The 20,374-nt window shown below is 42.3% G+C and overlaps 1 protein-coding gene across 1 annotated transcript in view; it reads left to right on the plus strand.

Annotated features, from left to right (window-relative positions):
- Nucleotides 1–4,222: 4,222 nt before the first annotated feature.
- Nucleotides 4,223–20,374, plus strand: part of T265_14170 (hypothetical protein) — a gene marked incomplete at both ends in the record, with an annotated part of 154,143 nt that continues 137,991 nt past the window's right edge. The window contains 3 exons of the mRNA XM_009172325.1: nucleotides 4,223–4,358; nucleotides 15,574–15,799; nucleotides 19,415–19,557. Coding sequence (XP_009170589.1) covers nucleotides 4,326–4,358; nucleotides 15,574–15,799; nucleotides 19,415–19,557 — 402 coding nt within the window. The remainder of the gene's footprint in view (nucleotides 4,359–15,573; nucleotides 15,800–19,414; nucleotides 19,558–20,374) is intronic.

The raw sequence follows: 20,374 nt of genomic DNA on the forward strand, positions 1-20,374 counted from the left end.
CAAAAGGCGTTGTCGTTGACTGCGCCATCCAGGATAGTCGGGCTGCCTCGTGTGAACTAATGCTACGCAGATTCAGAGTCAGTCCCATTTTGCAGTGTTATTTTCAAATTTAAGCCTTGTTAACTTGGTCCCTTTCCACCTGACTGATGCTCAACTTATTTTACTCTACAATCATACATGTAGTAAAAGCATAGCGCCCAAGATGGAGTGCAGTTCAGTTCCGACCACTTTACATATTTACATTTGTGCCGAAATAGGTTGTCACTAATATCAAATATGGAAACGGGTGCAATATGTATATCTTCTCACTTAGGAACATAATCTTTGTAGCGCACAGGAAGCCATTGTATGTCGTCACCCAGGTGAATGCTGTGGTCCGAAGACATTCAAACTGGCGATGCACTATAGCAGCGAAACATCAGGTTGCAGTGTTAACGATGCAGTATTCTGTCTAATGAATTTCACTTTCCTCGGGTTACATTTGACAGAGAACTGGAGATACTTACTGTCTTGCGGAACATGATTCAGTATGATTCGTTCGCGACTACGGTCTTGTTCTTTTAAACAAGTCTGTTTTGACATTTCCGGGGATAAACAAAGAATCCTTTAATGATATAGGACCATCAGAGTAACCGCCGAGCCCTGATATAAGTGCGCAATATACTATAGGTCACAAATTCAGCCCTTCAAATCTCCAAACATGTTTTACTATGTACAGCCTCGTGTGCTGTAGACGCGGGTTCGGAATTTTTATATTTCTCCAGGTGTGTTGGTTCCTTATGTACGATAGTGCTCGGAGTGTTAGACACATTGATTAGTCGATAGAGGTCGAGCAACACCTACTTCCACTGTGCTGCATAAGGTAGTAAACAAAGACAACAGTTCGCAATTGTGCTGGTTCAGTGAATATGCCGCAGAATCAAACAGACGAGATTCCAGATAGTTCAGAGTAGTTACATACATATTGAGACAACCCACAGCGGTAAGCCTTAAGAGTGAATAGCTCTGAGTGTATTTGTAAGGCCCTCTTACTTGACATGTACTATTCAAACTTCGTGAGTCTACATTGTCAATAACTTGTCTATGAAGTGTCAATGCATGTGTATGCACACGGCTCTTTATAGCCAGCTTTTCTCTATTCGTAAACCTCTCAGTTTTTCACCCTTGATAGGAATGGTGCATTATCACCAAATATCGGTTTAACACCACCGAATCTAACCGTTGGATAACGATGATTCGGCCCTCAAACTTGCCTTTTCCACTCTAATTACCTGCATCTCGGGAAAGTGGCATATACCTTGGACTACACGGCTTCTGACCATGAAATTTCGTTCAATATATCCGAGTTCAACAAGTCCTTTGACTAATCGCTTGTGAACACAAAATCGTTACGGTGCTGTTCACTCTTCAAAGCCCTGGGATTGACCAATATAATCGTAGGTATAGAAAGAGTAAGTCTGAGTGAGATTATCAGCCGGCAAGCTTTGCCGATCATGATTTGCACTAATGTGGAGATTCCACTGTTTGGTCCACTGGTTGCTCGTGTCTACATTAAAGACATTCCTTCGTTGCAATTTATAAGCAAGTGATTTTTCGATTCACCTATTCAGATATTGTTTCACGATTGGCTAAGATCGGATAAGGAATTTTCGTACCTCAAAGGCCGCTGTGTGATCACGGTTTGTTGATATGGATGAAGGATTTTGACCGTTCAGAAGCAGTAAGGTTAATGCAACCGACTTGGTGGCAATCAACAATCGTGCAAGAATATGCATAACTGCCCATTTCCGGGGGTTCAAGAATCGGTGACTTACCACAAAACATGCTGTGATCAAATATGCGTGACAAATATTAGTGCAATATTGCGCTCTTGAATCTTCGGAAAATCTAGAACAGAATACATACGCTCCTAATTTTCGTCTGTTTCGTTGAAAATGGATTAAATCGAAGTGTGTTTTAGACTTTTTTCAAGCGAGTCCCATCATTGTACGCCTTCCTAAAAGTACCAAAAGTACTTCTGTCGGAAGTTGATTGCACTGCTCATAATGTGATCTAATAATACCCCTTCGTTATCGTGGCATTAAATCTAAAGTAAATTTGGGATATCAGAATCACACACTTCAGCAAAATTATCCAAGCGAAATTTGTGCACACTTCTTCCCTGCTGAGATTAACCGTTTCGTCATTGACGTCAGCCCCTTAAGGTTCATAGCTTTATATAGATCTGTGTTGAATTTCTTTGCAATCGATCAATACCACTAACATTTGTTCAGACAAACACAGTTGCTTAGGTAACCAGCCTGATTAAAAACTGTAAGCGCCAAAATCCCTGCCAACATATTATCATAATAAGATTAAGACGCCACACTTAGGGAACTAAGTCTGTAATTCCTCATTGGTATAAATATGACAGAAACAGCACAATGCCCCACCCTTCATCCGCGTGCTGCCCTCATAAATTTAGTAAGTCAGCTCCACCCAAACGTCTTGGAGGCGAAGTGTCAAAAACGTTGTGAAGCGTGATCGAACAAAAGGTGGGGATAAATAATCCGTGAAATATGTAATGCACTGGTGAAACGTCCACTAATGACAATGTCAGCAAAATCAACCGTACATCAGGAGTTACGAAATCTTACTAACCTAATGCGCACAGTTAAAGTGTATATGAAAACCTACAACAGAACTCTGCTAGTTTGCTGTTTGGTTATGTGGATGGACATATCTTTGAATAAGCCAGTTCCTCAACAACATCGTCAATTCTCTTGTCCCATTTGACAGATTTGTACGCATATTTACTGAATTCGTGGCCACATCACGCTAGCTGCAAGAACTCAGGATTGAGATGATTCTATTCCACGATGTAGCCATTACGGATGCTGAAAATTGTCTTCATTATCTAAAAAACAATCATTAGATAAATACGCTCATTTGCGAATCAATTTAGTTTTCACAGGAGACTCGAATAAATCTCTCGTTTATGATATTCTTCGACTGAATGTACTGCACACAGCCCGCCTCATGTTTCAGTTGGCACGATTTTCGAGATGTCGCAGTATATTTTATAAAGCAAACTACTCACAAGGTTGTGGAACGAGGAGTCTTCGTAAATGCCACGCAGTCAGTTTGAAATGGAAAGCAAAAGTGCAGCACACTACAGTAATTTCATTGGAGAAGGAGACAAGAAAGCGGGCTACTTAATGGGGAAAATGTGAGCTCAGTCCGTTGGCCACAACCGACAAGCTGTCAAAGAAAACCAATGTCTTTATTGTCAGCAAATCGCTTAATTTTGGATCCAATCCCCAGTAATGCTGTAGCACCAGCCAAGGTTGAAGAAAAGTTCGATTCTCTGTCCCGAAAATCACTAGTGGTTGCAATCAGCTGATGATAGATGGTATTCCACTGGACTGTTAAAAGTGTGGGACAAAGATTATTGGTGTTCACTGAATAAGCCACATAGTGTTTCGACCGGGCCTACTTAGCTCTACGTAACTGCGTTGGATTAAATTGCGGACCTAGCACGCCGCTACGCTCAAACTCTATTAGGCACAGAGGCTAGCAGATAAGTCTAGGTAACAACGGAATGTATTGTTATGCAGTGTTGCGTAAATAGGTTGATACGACTTAAAGCGTGTTATGGACTCACACTATCCTTACAGCGATTCCAGTATTCTCGTCATTCTACGACGAACGCCGCTAACTCTAGCTTATAAAACCTAGGTCAAACACCTCATTGACCTTCACGTTCAACACAAGCAGATGCTCTTGGTTTTTTATTAAATAGGATCCACTGAACCGCAACTTGTCTCATTAGTACTTATTGTTTGTTGCTTGATGCGGTGGCAGTGCTCACCATGTAGCTCTTACACTGAGGCCAGCCGATGGTTCTCAGGCCTTCGTGAGTCTGTATATCGATCTTTTTCTTTCGGGCTTACCGCAAATTCACAGGCTTACTCGCAGTAGCATATCTACCACCGCGCAGACCCAGTTTCCAGTGATACAGCTACTGTTGACAGGCGAAGCGGTACCAGATGCCATCGTAACATCCCTAACATTTAATATTGTCATCAAGAAAATGCACAAAAATGACCGTACTACAGCACGTTTCGTTGTAAAATGTCTAATAGATCACGTGACCTGATTCAAAGCTTATCCCACAAGAGTCGATATAGGTCACCGCCTTCGATCTGAGTAGAGGTTTAAACTAGCAAACAGCGTTGGATAAGTGGGCCAGAATGACCATTGCTTCCATTGCATAGAATCCCGTACACTCCATCGGAACTGAAGCATTTCCTATTATCCATATAAACGAAATAAGAATCCCCACAATGCTGACGGATGAAGAAATCAAGCAAAAACAGGTTAGTTTCCATTAGGTCATTGCGCAATCAGTGTGAAGTAGTTTGACTATTGTTACGCATGTGTTTATGTTTTTCTCAAGGGTTTGATGCGACAAAGCAGACCTGATTTTAAAGACGGAGTTTATAACACGGTTTTGCTTGTTATTTTAAAACCCGTAACGCGATCCAAAGATACCAGTGTTCAACCAGACTAGAACGTTTCAGTCCGAAGTCGAACGACGTGAATAATTATTTCACGAAAGGGCCAACTGCCTGAGACGGAACAAATTGTCTACTAGATAAGCGGACTGATTTGATTTTTTCTGTAGTAATTCCTGGGAATGTCGATTTCAGTCGGTCTAATATTTCACTAACAAGACTCATGAATTCCTCTGAGATGTGGAAAGATGAAAAGGCGTATTTGGTGTGTCCCATTATGGCAAACTTGATGAAATCACATACCAAAGCAGACCCATTGGGGACGAAAAATTGCCATGAAGCAGCAGCGTTAGGAAAAATCCATACTATGTAGAACATAACTGATGTTGTAATATTAATATTTATGTGGAAACTTGATAGTAGTGCAAACAAACCGCGTAAGTACTTCGTTCACACGAATTGAAGGAATGAAAAATTATCGTTTTTTGATAGAAAATTTGAAATGGAAAGGCCATTCGCCATTCCACAACAATCGTCCAAGTAACCCTAACGGTCTAAATTTGAATAAATTTTTGGCTTTTCGGAAACTTCGGGACACTAGCTTTGCCTACTGCTCAGTGGCCATTTCACAGATGGTAAGACATTTCGTCCCACATCTTCTCTTACATTGACTCTCACCCAGCTCTCATAAAAAGTCATTAGGTCTCAAGGATTGCCGGTAGAATGGAGACAAGAACTGTACACTGACTGTGCACCATAGTGCACTCATTGATAGTTCAGTGGTTCAGATGCATGGAAGTTATTCTTCTGATCTACAGGGGGTTAGAATGGAGACAAGAACTGTACACTGACTGTGCACCATAGTGCACTCATTGATAGTTCAGTGGTTCAGATGCATGGAAGTTATTCTTCTGATCTACAGGGGGTTAGAATGGAGACAAGAACTGTACACTGACTGTGCACCATAGTGCACTCATTGCTAGTTCAGTGGTTCAGATGCATGGAAGTTATTCTTCTGATCTACAGGGGGTTAGAATGGAGACAAGAACTGTACACTGACTGTGCACCATAGTGCACTCATTGCTAGTTCAGTGGTTCAGATGCATGGAAGTTATTCTTCTGATCTACAGGGGGTTAGAATGGAGACAAGAACTGTACACTGACTGTGCACCATAGTGCACTCATTGCTAGTTCAGTGGTTCAGATGCATGGAAGTTATTCTTCTGATCTACAGGGGGTTAGAATGGAGACAAGAACTGTACACTGACTGTGCACCATAGTGCACTCATTGCTAGTTCAGTGGTTCAGATGCATGGAAGTTATTCTTCTGATCTACAGGGGGTTAGAATGGAGACAAGAACTGTACACTGACTGTGCACCATAGTGCACTCATTGCTAGTTCAGTGGTTCAGATGCATGGAAGTTATTCTTCTGATCTACAGGGGGTTAGAATGGAGACAAGAACTGTACACTGACTGTGCACCATAGTGCACTCATTGCTAGTTCAGTGGTTCAGATGCATGGAAGTTATTCTTCTGATCTACAGGGGGTTAGAATGGAGACAAGAACTGTACACTGACTGTGCACCATAGTGCACTCATTGCTAGTTCAGTGGTTCAGATGCATGGAAGTTATTCTTCTGATCTACAGGGGGTTAGAATGGAGACAAGAACTGTACACTGACTGTGCACCATAGTGCACTCATTGCTAGTTCAGTGGTTCAGATGCATGGAAGTTATTCTTCTGATCTACAGGGGGTTAGAATGGAGACAAGAACTGTACACTGACTGTGCACCATAGTGCACTCATTGCTAGTTCAGTGGTTCAGATGCATGGAAGTTATTCTTCTGATCTACAGGGGGTTAGAATGGAGACAAGAACTGTACACTGACTGTGCACCATAGTGCACTCATTGCTAGTTCAGTGGTTCAGATGCATGGAAGTTATTCTTCTGATCTACAGGGGGTTAGAATGGAGACAAGAACTGTACACTGACTGTGCACCATAGTGCACTCATTGCTAGTTCAGTGGTTCAGATGCATGGAAGTTATTCTTCTGATCTACAGGGGGTTAGAATGGAGACAAGAACTGTACACTGACTGTGCACCATAGTGCACTCATTGCTAGTTCAGTGGTTCAGATGCATGGAAGTTATTCTTCTGATCTACAGGGGGTTAGAATGGAGACAAGAACTGTACACTGACTGTGCACCATAGTGCACTCATTGCTAGTTCAGTGGTTCAGATGCATGGAAGTTATTCTTCTGATCTACAGGGGGTTAGAATGGAGACAAGAACTGTACACTGACTGTGCACCATAGTGCACTCATTGCTAGTTCAGTGGTTCAGATGCATGGAAGTTATTCTTCTGATCTACAGGGGGTTAGAATGGAGACAAGAACTGTACACTGACTGTGCACCATAGTGCACTCATTGCTAGTTCAGTGGTTCAGATGCATGGAAGTTATTCTTCTGATCTACAGGGGGTTAGAATGGAGACAAGAACTGTACACTGACTGTGCACCATAGTGCACTCATTGCTAGTTCAGTGGTTCAGATGCATGGAAGTTATTCTTCTGATCTACAGGGGGTTAGAATGGAGACAAGAACTGTACACTGACTGTGCACCATAGTGCACTCATTGCTAGTTCAGTGGTTCAGATGCATGGAAGTTATTCTTCTGATCTACAGGGGGTTAGAATGGAGACAAGAACTGTACACTGACTGTGCACCATAGTGCACTCATTGCTAGTTCAGTGGTTCAGATGCATGGAAGTTATTCTTCTGATCTACAGGGGGTTAGAATGGAGACAAGAACTGTACACTGACTGTGCACCATAGTGCACTCATTGCTAGTTCAGTGGTTCAGATGCATGGAAGTTATTCTTCTGATCTACAGGGGGTTAGAATGGAGACAAGAACTGTACACTGACTGTGCACCATAGTGCACTCATTGCTAGTTCAGTGGTTCAGATGCATGGAAGTTATTCTTCTGATCTACAGGGGGTTAGAATGGAGACAAGAACTGTACACTGACTGTGCACCATAGTGCACTCATTGCTAGTTCAGTGGTTCAGATGCATGGAAGTTATTCTTCTGATCTACAGGGGGTTAGAATGGAGACAAGAACTGTACACTGACTGTGCACCATAGTGCACTCATTGCTAGTTCAGTGGTTCAGATGCATGGAAGTTATTCTTCTGATCTACAGGGGGTTAGAATGGAGACAAGAACTGTACACTGACTGTGCACCATAGTGCACTCATTGCTAGTTCAGTGGTTCAGATGCATGGAAGTTATTCTTCTGATCTACAGGGGGTTAGAATGGAGACAAGAACTGTACACTGACTGTGCACCATAGTGCACTCATTGCTAGTTCAGTGGTTCAGATGCATGGAAGTTATTCTTCTGATCTACAGGGGGTTAGAATGGAGACAAGAACTGTACACTGACTGTGCACCATAGTGCACTCATTGCTAGTTCAGTGGTTCAGATGCATGGAAGTTATTCTTCTGATCTACAGGGGGTTAGAATGGAGACAAGAACTGTACACTGACTGTGCACCATAGTGCACTCATTGCTAGTTCAGTGGTTCAGATGCATGGAAGTTATTCTTCTGATCTACAGGGGGTTAGAATGGAGACAAGAACTGTACACTGACTGTGCACCATAGTGCACTCATTGCTAGTTCAGTGGTTCAGATGCATGGAAGTTATTCTTCTGATCTACAGGGGGTTAGAATGGAGACAAGAACTGTACACTGACTGTGCACCATAGTGCACTCATTGCTAGTTCAGTGGTTCAGATGCATGGAAGTTATTCTTCTGATCTACAGGGGGTTAGAATGGAGACAAGAACTGTACACTGACTGTGCACCATAGTGCACTCATTGCTAGTTCAGTGGTTCAGATGCATGGAAGTTATTCTTCTGATCTACAGGGGGTTAGAATGGAGACAAGAACTGTACACTGACTGTGCACCATAGTGCACTCATTGCTAGTTCAGTGGTTCAGATGCATGGAAGTTATTCTTCTGATCTACAGGGGGTTAGAATGGAGACAAGAACTGTACACTGACTGTGCACCATAGTGCACTCATTGCTAGTTCAGTGGTTCAGATGCATGGAAGTTATTCTTCTGATCTACAGGGGGTTAGAATGGAGACAAGAACTGTACACTGACTGTGCACCATAGTGCACTCATTGCTAGTTCAGTGGTTCAGATGCATGGAAGTTATTCTTCTGATCTACAGGGGGTTAGAATGGAGACAAGAACTGTACACTGACTGTGCACCATAGTGCACTCATTGCTAGTTCAGTGGTTCAGATGCATGGAAGTTATTCTTCTGATCTACAGGGGGTTAGAATGGAGACAAGAACTGTACACTGACTGTGCACCATAGTGCACTCATTGCTAGTTCAGTGGTTCAGATGCATGGAAGTTATTCTTCTGATCTACAGGGGGTTAGAATGGAGACAAGAACTGTACACTGACTGTGCACCATAGTGCACTCATTGCTAGTTCAGTGGTTCAGATGCATGGAAGTTATTCTTCTGATCTACAGGGGGTTAGAATGGAGACAAGAACTGTACACTGACTGTGCACCATAGTGCACTCATTGCTAGTTCAGTGGTTCAGATGCATGGAAGTTATTCTTCTGATCTACAGGGGGTTAGAATGGAGACAAGAACTGTACACTGACTGTGCACCATAGTGCACTCATTGCTAGTTCAGTGGTTCAGATGCATGGAAGTTATTCTTCTGATCTACAGGGGGTTAGAATGGAGACAAGAACTGTACACTGACTGTGCACCATAGTGCACTCATTGCTAGTTCAGTGGTTCAGATGCATGGAAGTTATTCTTCTGATCTACAGGGGGTTAGAATGGAGACAAGAACTGTACACTGACTGTGCACCATAGTGCACTCATTGCTAGTTCAGTGGTTCAGATGCATGGAAGTTATTCTTCTGATCTACAGGGGGTTAGAATGGAGACAAGAACTGTACACTGACTGTGCACCATAGTGCACTCATTGCTAGTTCAGTGGTTCAGATGCATGGAAGTTATTCTTCTGATCTACAGGGGGTTAGAATGGAGACAAGAACTGTACACTGACTGTGCACCATAGTGCACTCATTGCTAGTTCAGTGGTTCAGATGCATGGAAGTTATTCTTCTGATCTACAGGGGGTTAGAATGGAGACAAGAACTGTACACTGACTGTGCACCATAGTGCACTCATTGCTAGTTCAGTGGTTCAGATGCATGGAAGTTATTCTTCTGATCTACAGGGGGTTAGAATGGAGACAAGAACTGTACACTGACTGTGCACCATAGTGCACTCATTGCTAGTTCAGTGGTTCAGATGCATGGAAGTGAAAAAGGCACCAAAGTACACAGTTCTCCTCACACAGCAAACAGCTGGGTGAACCAGCCGTCAAGCATAAACTTGAATTTCAGTAGAGACGGTGGGGCTCTCCAATTACTGGAGTCGTCAGACTGATAAACAGTCATTCAGTCAGTGTGTCTGTCTGTCCATAAGTCGATCAGTGCGTCAGTCAGTCGGTCAATGTGTCAAGTAATGACCCAAGTTGGAAACTTTTCTCTCCCTCACTGTTATCTACTGATTACATCACGCGCTTTGGGCTGATTTGGATGTATGGCATCAGGTACGATTTTCAGAAATCAGTCTGACTAGACTGATAGCTTATTTGAAGAATGCAAACTTGCCGTCTGTCTAGGTATCTCTTTTACCTGGCTTGGATAGTAAGACGTGATGTAGCGTCTAACTGAATCTTTTTGACTTATTAGGCAAGTATCAAAACTAGCCTGTGGAAACCGGTGCATCGCTGTCAGAATACGGTATCTATCCATGGAGTTCTGTGCCCACATCCATGGCTCATGTAAATTCAAAAACGGCCAACTGATAAGCAAACAACGCACCGGAAATTTCGGTGCTGAATTTAGAGAAGTTTGGTGTATTAGGTAATATCGCCGGTAAGTGACTCGCTTCCTGAGCTTTGCATTAACAATGCTGCCTGTTCGCCCCTCGGTAATTTTGCAGTATGAGTGTAACTCATTACCGCAGCCGATTTCTGTAGCCTTCATTCACCCCACAAGCGAACACACGTGACTATTGGCAATAAATTTACTTCCCTATTCCCTCATGAAACACTATGCAGTCTTCAATTAAAAGTTAACCCTTGATATTTTCCTTCTCATCTCAAAAATACTACATTCGAGGCCAAAATGTCTTTATTTCCTCATATTGTTAGACTATTTTAATAGAGCTGTCTGCAAAAAGTCACTGTTTCCCTTTACCCATCTACAAACACACGAACAGGCCCTCTTATCACTGTGATGCTAACTGTATATTTGATCACTGTCTGTTCAACTGGCCAGGCCCAGTTGGGCTTTCAACCCGTTACTCATAGGAAAACAATCTATTTAAGCCGCAAGCCAAAAGCCGCAAATCAAAAGACTAGTCACACGTTAAAACTCGCATCTATGATAATGAGTCCACTTTAGGGCATGGACAGTGTGCCGCTCGATTTTCACTTTCAGTCTCGTCTCCTGCGTAGGTTGGGAAGGCAGATGGGATGCAAATGCTTTCAGTCTCGTCTGCTGCGACTGAGTAGGTTGGGAAGGCAGATGGGATGCAAATAAACTGTTAGAAAAAGACGATCGAATGGCCAAAATACACAAAAGAGAGCACGTACAAAGCAAACCGACTAATGGTTCAGTAGGCTTTCATCGCGCGTATTCGTGAAGAAATGCCAAACAACTGAATAGTTTTACAAAGTTTCCGCGTTCGGCTCACACCGAAAGGCCGCTTAGTACCTCAACAGTACTACAACAACCTCACAGCACCTCTAAACCATTGTTGAATCTCAACCCCAAGTTCGCATTATCTACTTCAGCACAAAGAATATCCACCCCATATCGTTTTGTTCCTCCCCGTGGTTCCCATCCCCACAGTAAATTATGACAAATCAGACATATTGTTGATCTCCCGATGATAAGTTGAACATTATTCTCGCCCCCAAAACAGCTTGTGTGGAGAGAAAAAACACGAAGTTGCAGCCTACGTTTGCTTCCTATGAGTACAAGTCGATCGCGGCGTTGATTAAAGCGAGCAAGAATCATTAAACATGAAAGGCTGCTAGTACTGAGTTCAGCAATGCTTACTATAGTCAGACTACCTCCTTTTCTAAAAAAATCTAAGCTGCATTCGTAAAGCAGTCAAGTTTTTTAGAATTCGCCAATTAATGGATAAACATTCCGCGCTCTTACCGTGAGCAATAAACACAGTGGAGACCAGGTTTTCTTGGCGCAAAATGTTAGAAGAGTTATCCCAAATTGTTGGTTAGGAAATGCAGTAATTTCATTCAATAAAAGAGAGACCACTCCCGATAAGTTTGTCGGCAATTTGTCATCATGGTTTCGAGAATTCGTATATTGAAGGGCCGACAGTATTGAGTGCGCGGTGTCTCAAACGCTTTTCTAGCTAAAACAAATATTTCCGGTCAAACCGCGATGCACTTTGAGTAAGTTTTATTTGCATATTTCGGAACAAAAATCAGTGTACTGTCAAAACGACCGAATGTATCAAGGCGCTATTATTGTGAACTAATACGCACTCTCTTCGGTTGCTAGGCTTCTGGATAAAAAATATCATCCCATTATTCCGTTGACGCCCGCCCCTCTGTATATACCAGAACTGTCGTTTAGACGACTACACTACCAACCCGAAAATTTATTACTTGGATGAACATTTTATTTTTCCATGATTGCTTCTGTCGTTCTCAAAGCAGTGTGTGCTATCCTACCTATCTTATACAATAGTGGATACCAGTTGTTTTTTGCTGTGGAGTTTACATTGTTCTCATTTGTGGAAGCGAGTACAAACCAGTCGTCAGCTTTCTAACTCAGAATTAAAAACCCTTGTGACTTTCTTTTTTAATTCTATGCACTTGAACTTCGGTGGAAAGCTGCATGCAGCAAACTTGGTTCGTTAACGGGACACACTGGATTCTATAACAAGCTGGGAAAGTGATTAAGTAAATACGCTCCTGGTTTGCGCTTCTCACCAGCAAACTTCATTTCTGAAAAGAATACATTGCATCTGAGCGGAAGATTGACAATTTAAACAAAGTCCGCGCTACTTTGCGAACAAAGGTCAGTTAACCGAGATAGGAGAGCATATTCGATGTAACAGATCCATCAGTAGTGCGAAACAAGAATTGCTTGTTTGAAACCATTACCATCTGATGCTCATTTCATTCCACGAATCCGGAGCTTGGATTTAATCAACTATGTGACCACCTTCACAGAATCGCGGTGCTGGTACTTCACAACCTATGACTTGGAACACTGAAAGCCAGGCTTTATCTACTTACACACATCGAGACTTCTAATTGTGCTGCGAAAGAACTGTTTCGCAGATTAGGATTCGAGTTGCTTATGTTGTCATTCGCGAGCTCAGATGCAGTAAGAGCCCACCCAAGATTAAATTAGTTTGCAAATGAATGTACTTTGCGAGTTGTGTCCGACTTGGGTTCAAGCGGAACATAAGGTTGACGGAAACTCAGGAACTGCGCACACTTGATGCGACCCAAGAAGGAGGAAACCGGTCGCTGGTTGTTACCGACTGTTCAGCAGAATATGAGCAGTGTTTCCTCGAAAAGTATCCATCTACTCTCCGAATCTGACATTTGTAAGATAGAGAGCTGTTCAACATTCTGGAAAATCGAATGGGTTTAATAATAATTAACCAGTATATAAAATCCCACTTCCACTCATCCAACCATCTGAGTCACATTGAAGATAAGATTTATCCCTTTCGGAACGAAAATTCGAAGGTCAAGCATACCAAAGTAAACTTTTGGTCTCATCCTATTCAGCGCTCCTTATACTTTGTTCTGACTCTGTCAAATCGGCCTCATCATATTCTGAGTTGATGGTACGGTGGACATTGGGGGATTCGAAAGTTTCCAGAATGAAGTCACAAGTGAGGTGGGAGTCCACACCTGCCAGTCAATTCAGCATTCAGTATGAGCTTTGACTGACAATCTGTTGATGTAACAACCTGACTAGAACACCAACAGGAAAACAACTGTTGATTCTCATGAGTTGGTTAGATCAAGGGAGAAAAAATTAGGCTATTCATACTCAACTTTTCGCACACAGGAGACCTTGCAGATGCAGTTGCATATCTGAGTTAACTGGAAATGCCACCAAGGCACCCATGCGAATTTCAGCATTGTTTGGAATGGATCCGACCCGTTTCGTATTGATCAGTCACAAGCAGCATTAGGATTTAACATGCATTCGCTTATTAGATTCGGTAGCTTAGGTTGGAAACTGTGTGAGGGCTATTCGCCTATTCACATACAGGAAGTACGCAAAGCGTGTGACAAATCACGCCACAGATAAAATGAACAAAGGATATATCGATGCCCTTTACATTTTTTCTTACACCTCGGTTTGTGGTACGTTGTCCAGCCCTGTGCGCTGGACTGTATATCGTCTGATCAGCTAGCTAATAATCTAGACAATCTTATGAGTGGTGAGCTTTTTCAAGAAAATATCGACACCTCGATATTTCGAATATCGTATCAACTGAAACATGAAGCGACACTCTGAAGTAAATCCAGTTGAAGGCGAAGAGCATACACAGGAGATTTATTTGGTTGCAGCTGAGTCTCTCACCAGAGTTTTTCTCACTAGAGATCAGCTGCGTATCATCGACTCATCAGACTATCGAAATCATATCCTTTTTGGTGTTCAAAACTGTCAGATAAAAACGTTGGAGATAAGGATCAAGGTAAGAATCCAGTTCATATTCCAGAACAGTAAAGAGACAGAGAGTCTATCCAGGTATACTCCAGACAGGACTGACAATTTTTGACGAGTGTATGATTACTAATTCATGACTTATTGGATGAGAAGAGACAATTTTCTGAACTGCTTTAAACTGTCTATGGTTGTCTTCAACAAGTCAGCTGAGCCTGATTACGTGACAGTGCTTGTCAACCAAGTCAGACTGGTCATTCTTGTGACAGACTGTCATTAGACTCCAAAAAGTACCCTAGATGATCCCTCCCAATTAACCCTGTCCGTCTCTTAACGGTAAGGCACGGGACAAATATAACGAACTATTCGTTCCAATTATCCCATAGATTCCTTTCGGAATCCTTGGATAGCTACTTCACATCCCTCAGTTTTTTATGATCATGATACTAGACCAATTTAATGAAGTTGGCTTGTAAAATAAGTGTCTGACCAGCAATGAGCTTAATCCGGAATTGAATGGAATACAGCTTCAATCACTGCACTCACTTTACCCTGGATAGATTGCTTCTCAGATGTAAGGCCCATTTAACATGTGGTGCGTTACTCACCAATTTGTATAAACCTACTGGTATTCACCGCTCACGAACCCGCAAAAGGCAAATTTGCAGTGCTGAAACCGAAATTTCAAAGTGAACAGAGGTATCACGCAAGTGATCTTACTGCATCCGACTGTTTACTAAACGTTCTTTGACTTCAACGCAGTACCATTCCGCGTCTGACCTTTCAGTGACTTGTGCCGAGCCTTAACACCCACAGATCAAAAGGCAAGAATGTGCTAACAACCCGCCGTCGATTTCGCCATAATAGCCTATCATTATTGTACGTACCAGGGTCAATTCACTCATGAACAAAAAGGAACACAAACGGGGGACTCAGCTGGGTTCCAGGTGAGTAGTGCATCACAAGTATACATGTATCGCGATATCTCGAATATCGTAGCGACTGAAATATGAGACGGCCTGGTGCAGCACATTCAGTTGCCTGAGAACATCACAAACGAGAGAGTTAGCTGGGTTCCAGTGAGTCTCTCGAAAAATCAAATCGGGTTGCAAATGAGTGTGGGTTCCAGTAGTCTCTCGAAAAATCAAATCGGGTTGCAAATGAGTGTACTTCGCTGAAAAGAAACACGAGTTCAACACTGATATTTCTACATGCTATGGCCTAATCGGTTAATGGCTCAGGAGTTGCTTAGTTAGTCTCTCCTTCGTTTCACATCTCCATAGGCCAGAATCAAAGAAAATCGGGATCTTCGTCGGGCACTGATTGATGATCGGCACATGTATTTGATCAACCAATTGGAACGGTACTTTCAATTCGACGCGCCAACCATATGCGACTGGCTTTTGGACAGTCAACAACTGGAAGCCATGCAAGACTTTTTCGATAAAGGTCAAAGCAAAGTCTTATTCGTGATCTGTGCAGACACCGGCTTCACAGTTCTTAGATCTAGTAAGTTGAAGCTGCACTCACTGGTGAAATTAACGGTTCTACCCCAGATGGAAGGGTACAGTTAAGTAGTAGGCAGATATTTCCCTTACCACCGCGAATCCTGTCAACTAAATCGACTAAGTCGAGGGCTAATCACTCCTTTTTGTGCGTTCTAATTTATCTTTGTGGCCACCGTTTTAACATTTTCGACTTTTCACTCCAATTAAGTCACTGTATTTTTTAAACATTACTCATCTTAGAAATTATTGCATTAAGCTTTTTCCGATTAGGCTGACCCACCATGACCAAAATCCCTACGGAAAAGGCTTTAGCTCGCTGGACAAAACGAACAATGCCGCTGCCTTAAAAGTCATCCACCATAAACTGGGACGTTTTAGCTAGGTCTTGCCTGTTTGCTTTCTACATTACTCACTGGTGATTTGTTGTTCATTCTGATGTTAATGTATGGTCAGTGGCGTTCGCTCTGTCACTTTCTTTTCAGATTGTCTGATTGAGCACTTGAAAGTGTAAGCACCTCATAACACTTGCTGCTGCTGATGATGATGATAATGATGATGATGATGATGATGATGATGATGATGATGATGATGGTGATGATGATGATGATGATGATGATGATGATGATGATGATGGTGATGATGATGGTGATGATGAAACCACACCACTCCAGGGAATTACTTCAACGCCGTCAACTGGAGCGCCGCCAATTGGCGAGATACTCATATCCAACTGATAAAATCTTTTCAAGCTGAACTACTACGGCAGAAGTCGTGTGCATCCTACAGGTTGGTAGGTTATACTGCAGAAAATTCCATTCTTCTATATTTTATTGATAAATAGGAGAAAAATTTGTGACCGGAGCCATCTTCCAGAAAAAATTTTCCGGGTAAGCGAGAATCCTGGTTAAACAGTTGAGTAATGGGTGATCTTCCTCTGGTCAAGGTGTCTTCGCTTTTGGAACATATTAGAGATGTATCAGATAGTATATTCATCTTCTTAAGTCTCTGCTGGTGCTCAAGTTGGAAACTGAGCTTCGGTTTTCCCTTGAAAACTTTTCTCGTTATTGTTTACGAATCAGAATAGCTCAATAACCTTTCTCGTAACGGTTAAGCATATCTCCCCTACTGTGCAAGCTTCAGGAAGTTCACCAAGAATATTAGTCTGCCACTTCTTCTCAGTTTGCGTTGTTCTCAGCTAGTCAGAATTCTGCTTTATCAAACACTGTGCACTACTAGCCAAAGGCCCAATAAGGTAAGTCTGCAGACCTGTGATACACACATTGACGTCCAAAAAATCGTATTATTGGGATGCTTTCCAGGGTATGTTCCAAAGGCAACACTCGGCTCGTGATACAAATTAGGTTTACTATTGAAAAAGGAAGATAGACCTGCTCGAATCGAACCGTCTTCAGGTGGTTCTAACACACATTTCAGCGCACCTTCAAACTACGTTGAGTTCTGCTACGATTTGTGGTGTACCTTGGAGACCAAATTTATCAGCCCAAACGGTCCCATAATGCATGTGATCAATGAACTCCTTGGCGTAAAAAAGGAACATGGGGATAAAACAGTGACGACGGATTATTCTATCCTCACTAAGGTTTGGATTTCTAGGTTGAGCACACTCCACGCCGATTTCACCTTGCGGTCAACCGACAAAAACATCTGATAATTGTTCAACTCTATCTGAATCAGAAAACAATGGAAAGCTTCCATGGGTGACAGTGGTTCACCAAACCACCCAGCTGCTCCAAAAAAGGTCACGGTACCAGTGCAACGGTGCGTTTCCCGCCAATAAGTGTGAGCACTTATATTGCAGCGATATTCATCACCATCATCCACACCAGTGTTCAACACTGGTGCTTCACTGGCGTACCACACAGCGCTACATAGGACGAAATAAATAGAGGCTAAAAATGAGGTTCGTAAATGAGCGTTGATCCGGCGCTGATTTGAGCGACTTGGTTGCATATGTCTCGTGAATAGACGAAGTGATATCATGACAACACATGTCCATCTACGAACTACATCACGCCAATCGCTGATATGGAGTTTATAACAAAAACATTCAGGTTAGTGGATAAATCAGTCGTCATCTTTACAACCTAAGTTACAAATATTCTAGTCAACTTTAAGGTCAGTAGAACTTTCGACATCTTCCTTGGTTTTAGGTTACTGTTCCTCAGAACATTCTGTTTTCTTAATTCCTCAAAACTGCCTGTCTTCGTCGACAGAGGGCTGCTAGACTTGCACCCATGTGTAGTTTGCTCTGGTTCATGATTCCTCCAAACACACTTATTTCGTGTATGTCAGTGCTGATTATGATTACTTGTTTCAGTGCAGTCCCAACTTGGTGTCCTCAGCTATAAGAAGCAGTTCCCTCATCTCCTTCCGCACTTCACACAGACTTTCTGCAATTTGACGACTCAAAAAACGCGACACGAAAACCCGAATAAGTCGCTATTGACAGCTTTGTTTCGAGCTGCAGATTTCTGCCAATTTAGACAGAATATTCTCTTAGTCGCAACGCCCTTCCTCATACTTCAATCCAACTAAGGACGATCAGATTGTGTTTGCACTTAGACACAACCAAAATGTTAACGATTTGAAGCCGTTCCTTTACTAGACAGTGATCGAAGTTTGTCCTTCGGTGCACTGATGGTAACTGTCATAAATATTTCACCTTCAGTTATCAGACATGTTGTTCTTGCTACTCTGTTCCTCATGTCTTGGTACTGCTCTTCCGTAGTTTATTGTGGTCCAGTGCAGTATGCTTCACTTGCTGCATGTGAATGATACCCTCCTTTATTAAGACAGTCCCTACTCTTTTAGTTGAGTGGTCTATAGACCGATAGGCCGGTCCTTATCCAAATGATTTTGCTGCGATTCTTCATACTTTCACTGTTAACACCCTTAACTTCGAAATTGCCACTACAGGCACCATTTGAAGAGCACTGACACTACTTTTGTGCAAAACCTTCATAGCCCTCAACTGGCGCTGGATTCAAAAGTTTGCTATTTCCTTTAACAATGAGCCCCAGGAGACACCACTGATACGATACGTGCTTGCGACCGAATTCTCGACCGGTAAAGCATTCTTGTACATATTTACAATAACATGTATTCGTTGCTTTGTCGGTGATGGCCAGTAAACCCACATTTGGTCGTGTTGACCAAGTGCTAGGCTGAAGACTGTGTTTTATCAACTAGTTGACATCACTACTGGTTTAGAGCGACCTCAGAGATTCAAACCGTTCCTAATGTATAATGGTTGCAACATCTAACAATCTCAATAAACGTCTGTTGTGTTTGACTTTCCTGACTAAACAGAGTTCGAGTATTCTTGCATCCGTGAAGCAAGTTTCTAGTTGATTGCACTAAATCCAGTTAAGCCTGTAGCTGAGATTCTTGGACGCAGTTGATAAGCAAACTCTGGATGTAAGAACTCAGTTTAATTATCTAAATGGTGTCGTTATCAGACCATCAAACCATCGCCAATTACATTAATTATTTCTGTTAATCGCATGAATAAGCAACATGCACACATCCTTTTGGGACGGTATACAAAAAAAACGGCAAAATAACCACAAGATTGTGCACATTCCTTTCCATCTAGACACGTTTCGCATCGTCAAAAAAAGTGCGAAAGCGAGCAAACGGCTTTACTTCCATTTGGGCCAGCTGCCTTTTTCCGGTGAGACAGCTGTGTTCCTGCGTTTTAACAATAAAGAAGCTATCACTATGAAAAACATCCGCACAGTAAGCCCTATGTTTTTATCTCAGATTTTCGAGTGAAATTAACCACGAATGGACTGTTTCCTCTCAACGTCTGGGTACTTACTTCGAGTTCCGCTAGTTAATACATCACTCTCTAGGCTTTCTGTCAGCAAAAAACCTTCAATCATTGTCAGTTAATGGGTATTAGTAGGGTGGTGTCTAGCAAAACTAATACCCGTAAGAACGTAAGCGTAACCGATTCGGATCGAACACAAAACGTAGCAACATACGTCGATCTGCCTAATTAATTTCCATTCGCCTTTTACCTGTACGGTTTGTCTAAATATTTGTTTCACAACAACCAAGATATGTGTTGGGTCGTCCCTTCACTCATTCAGTTGTCATTTAATCGTCCTCACCGTAATCGGTGTGGTGACGCAAACCCATAGCCTTATTCCCCATTTTCCTTATCCCCCGTGGGTCTACAGCTCCCAGCTGCAAAGGCAAAATATGCCAGATGTATTGTTGTTTGAAACAAGGGAACACAGGTGCATGTACGATAGGTGGAGGGCGTGTCGATAAAAAAACCAGTGTGGCTCATTTCACTCTTCCCAACACACACTCGGGCTAAGACTATAAGCATACGCCTTAGAGCATAAGGAAGATTGGAATACTATTGAAACAGCATTGTCTTAACAACCAGTAGCAGTGAAGGGACAACAGAAAGATTTTTTGATTGGTTGTACCCATTCCTGATGACGCACTGTAAGGAAAAAATCTTATCGGCCACTTACTTTTGATCAGACATTGAAAATGACTGAAAAACAGAAGTTCAACAAATAGCGACAAAAAGACAGAG

Source organism: Opisthorchis viverrini (genome assembly GCF_000715545.1).
Source record: "Opisthorchis viverrini unplaced genomic scaffold opera_v5_151, whole genome shotgun sequence".
Lineage (NCBI taxonomy): Eukaryota > Metazoa > Platyhelminthes > Trematoda > Opisthorchiida > Opisthorchiidae > Opisthorchis > Opisthorchis viverrini.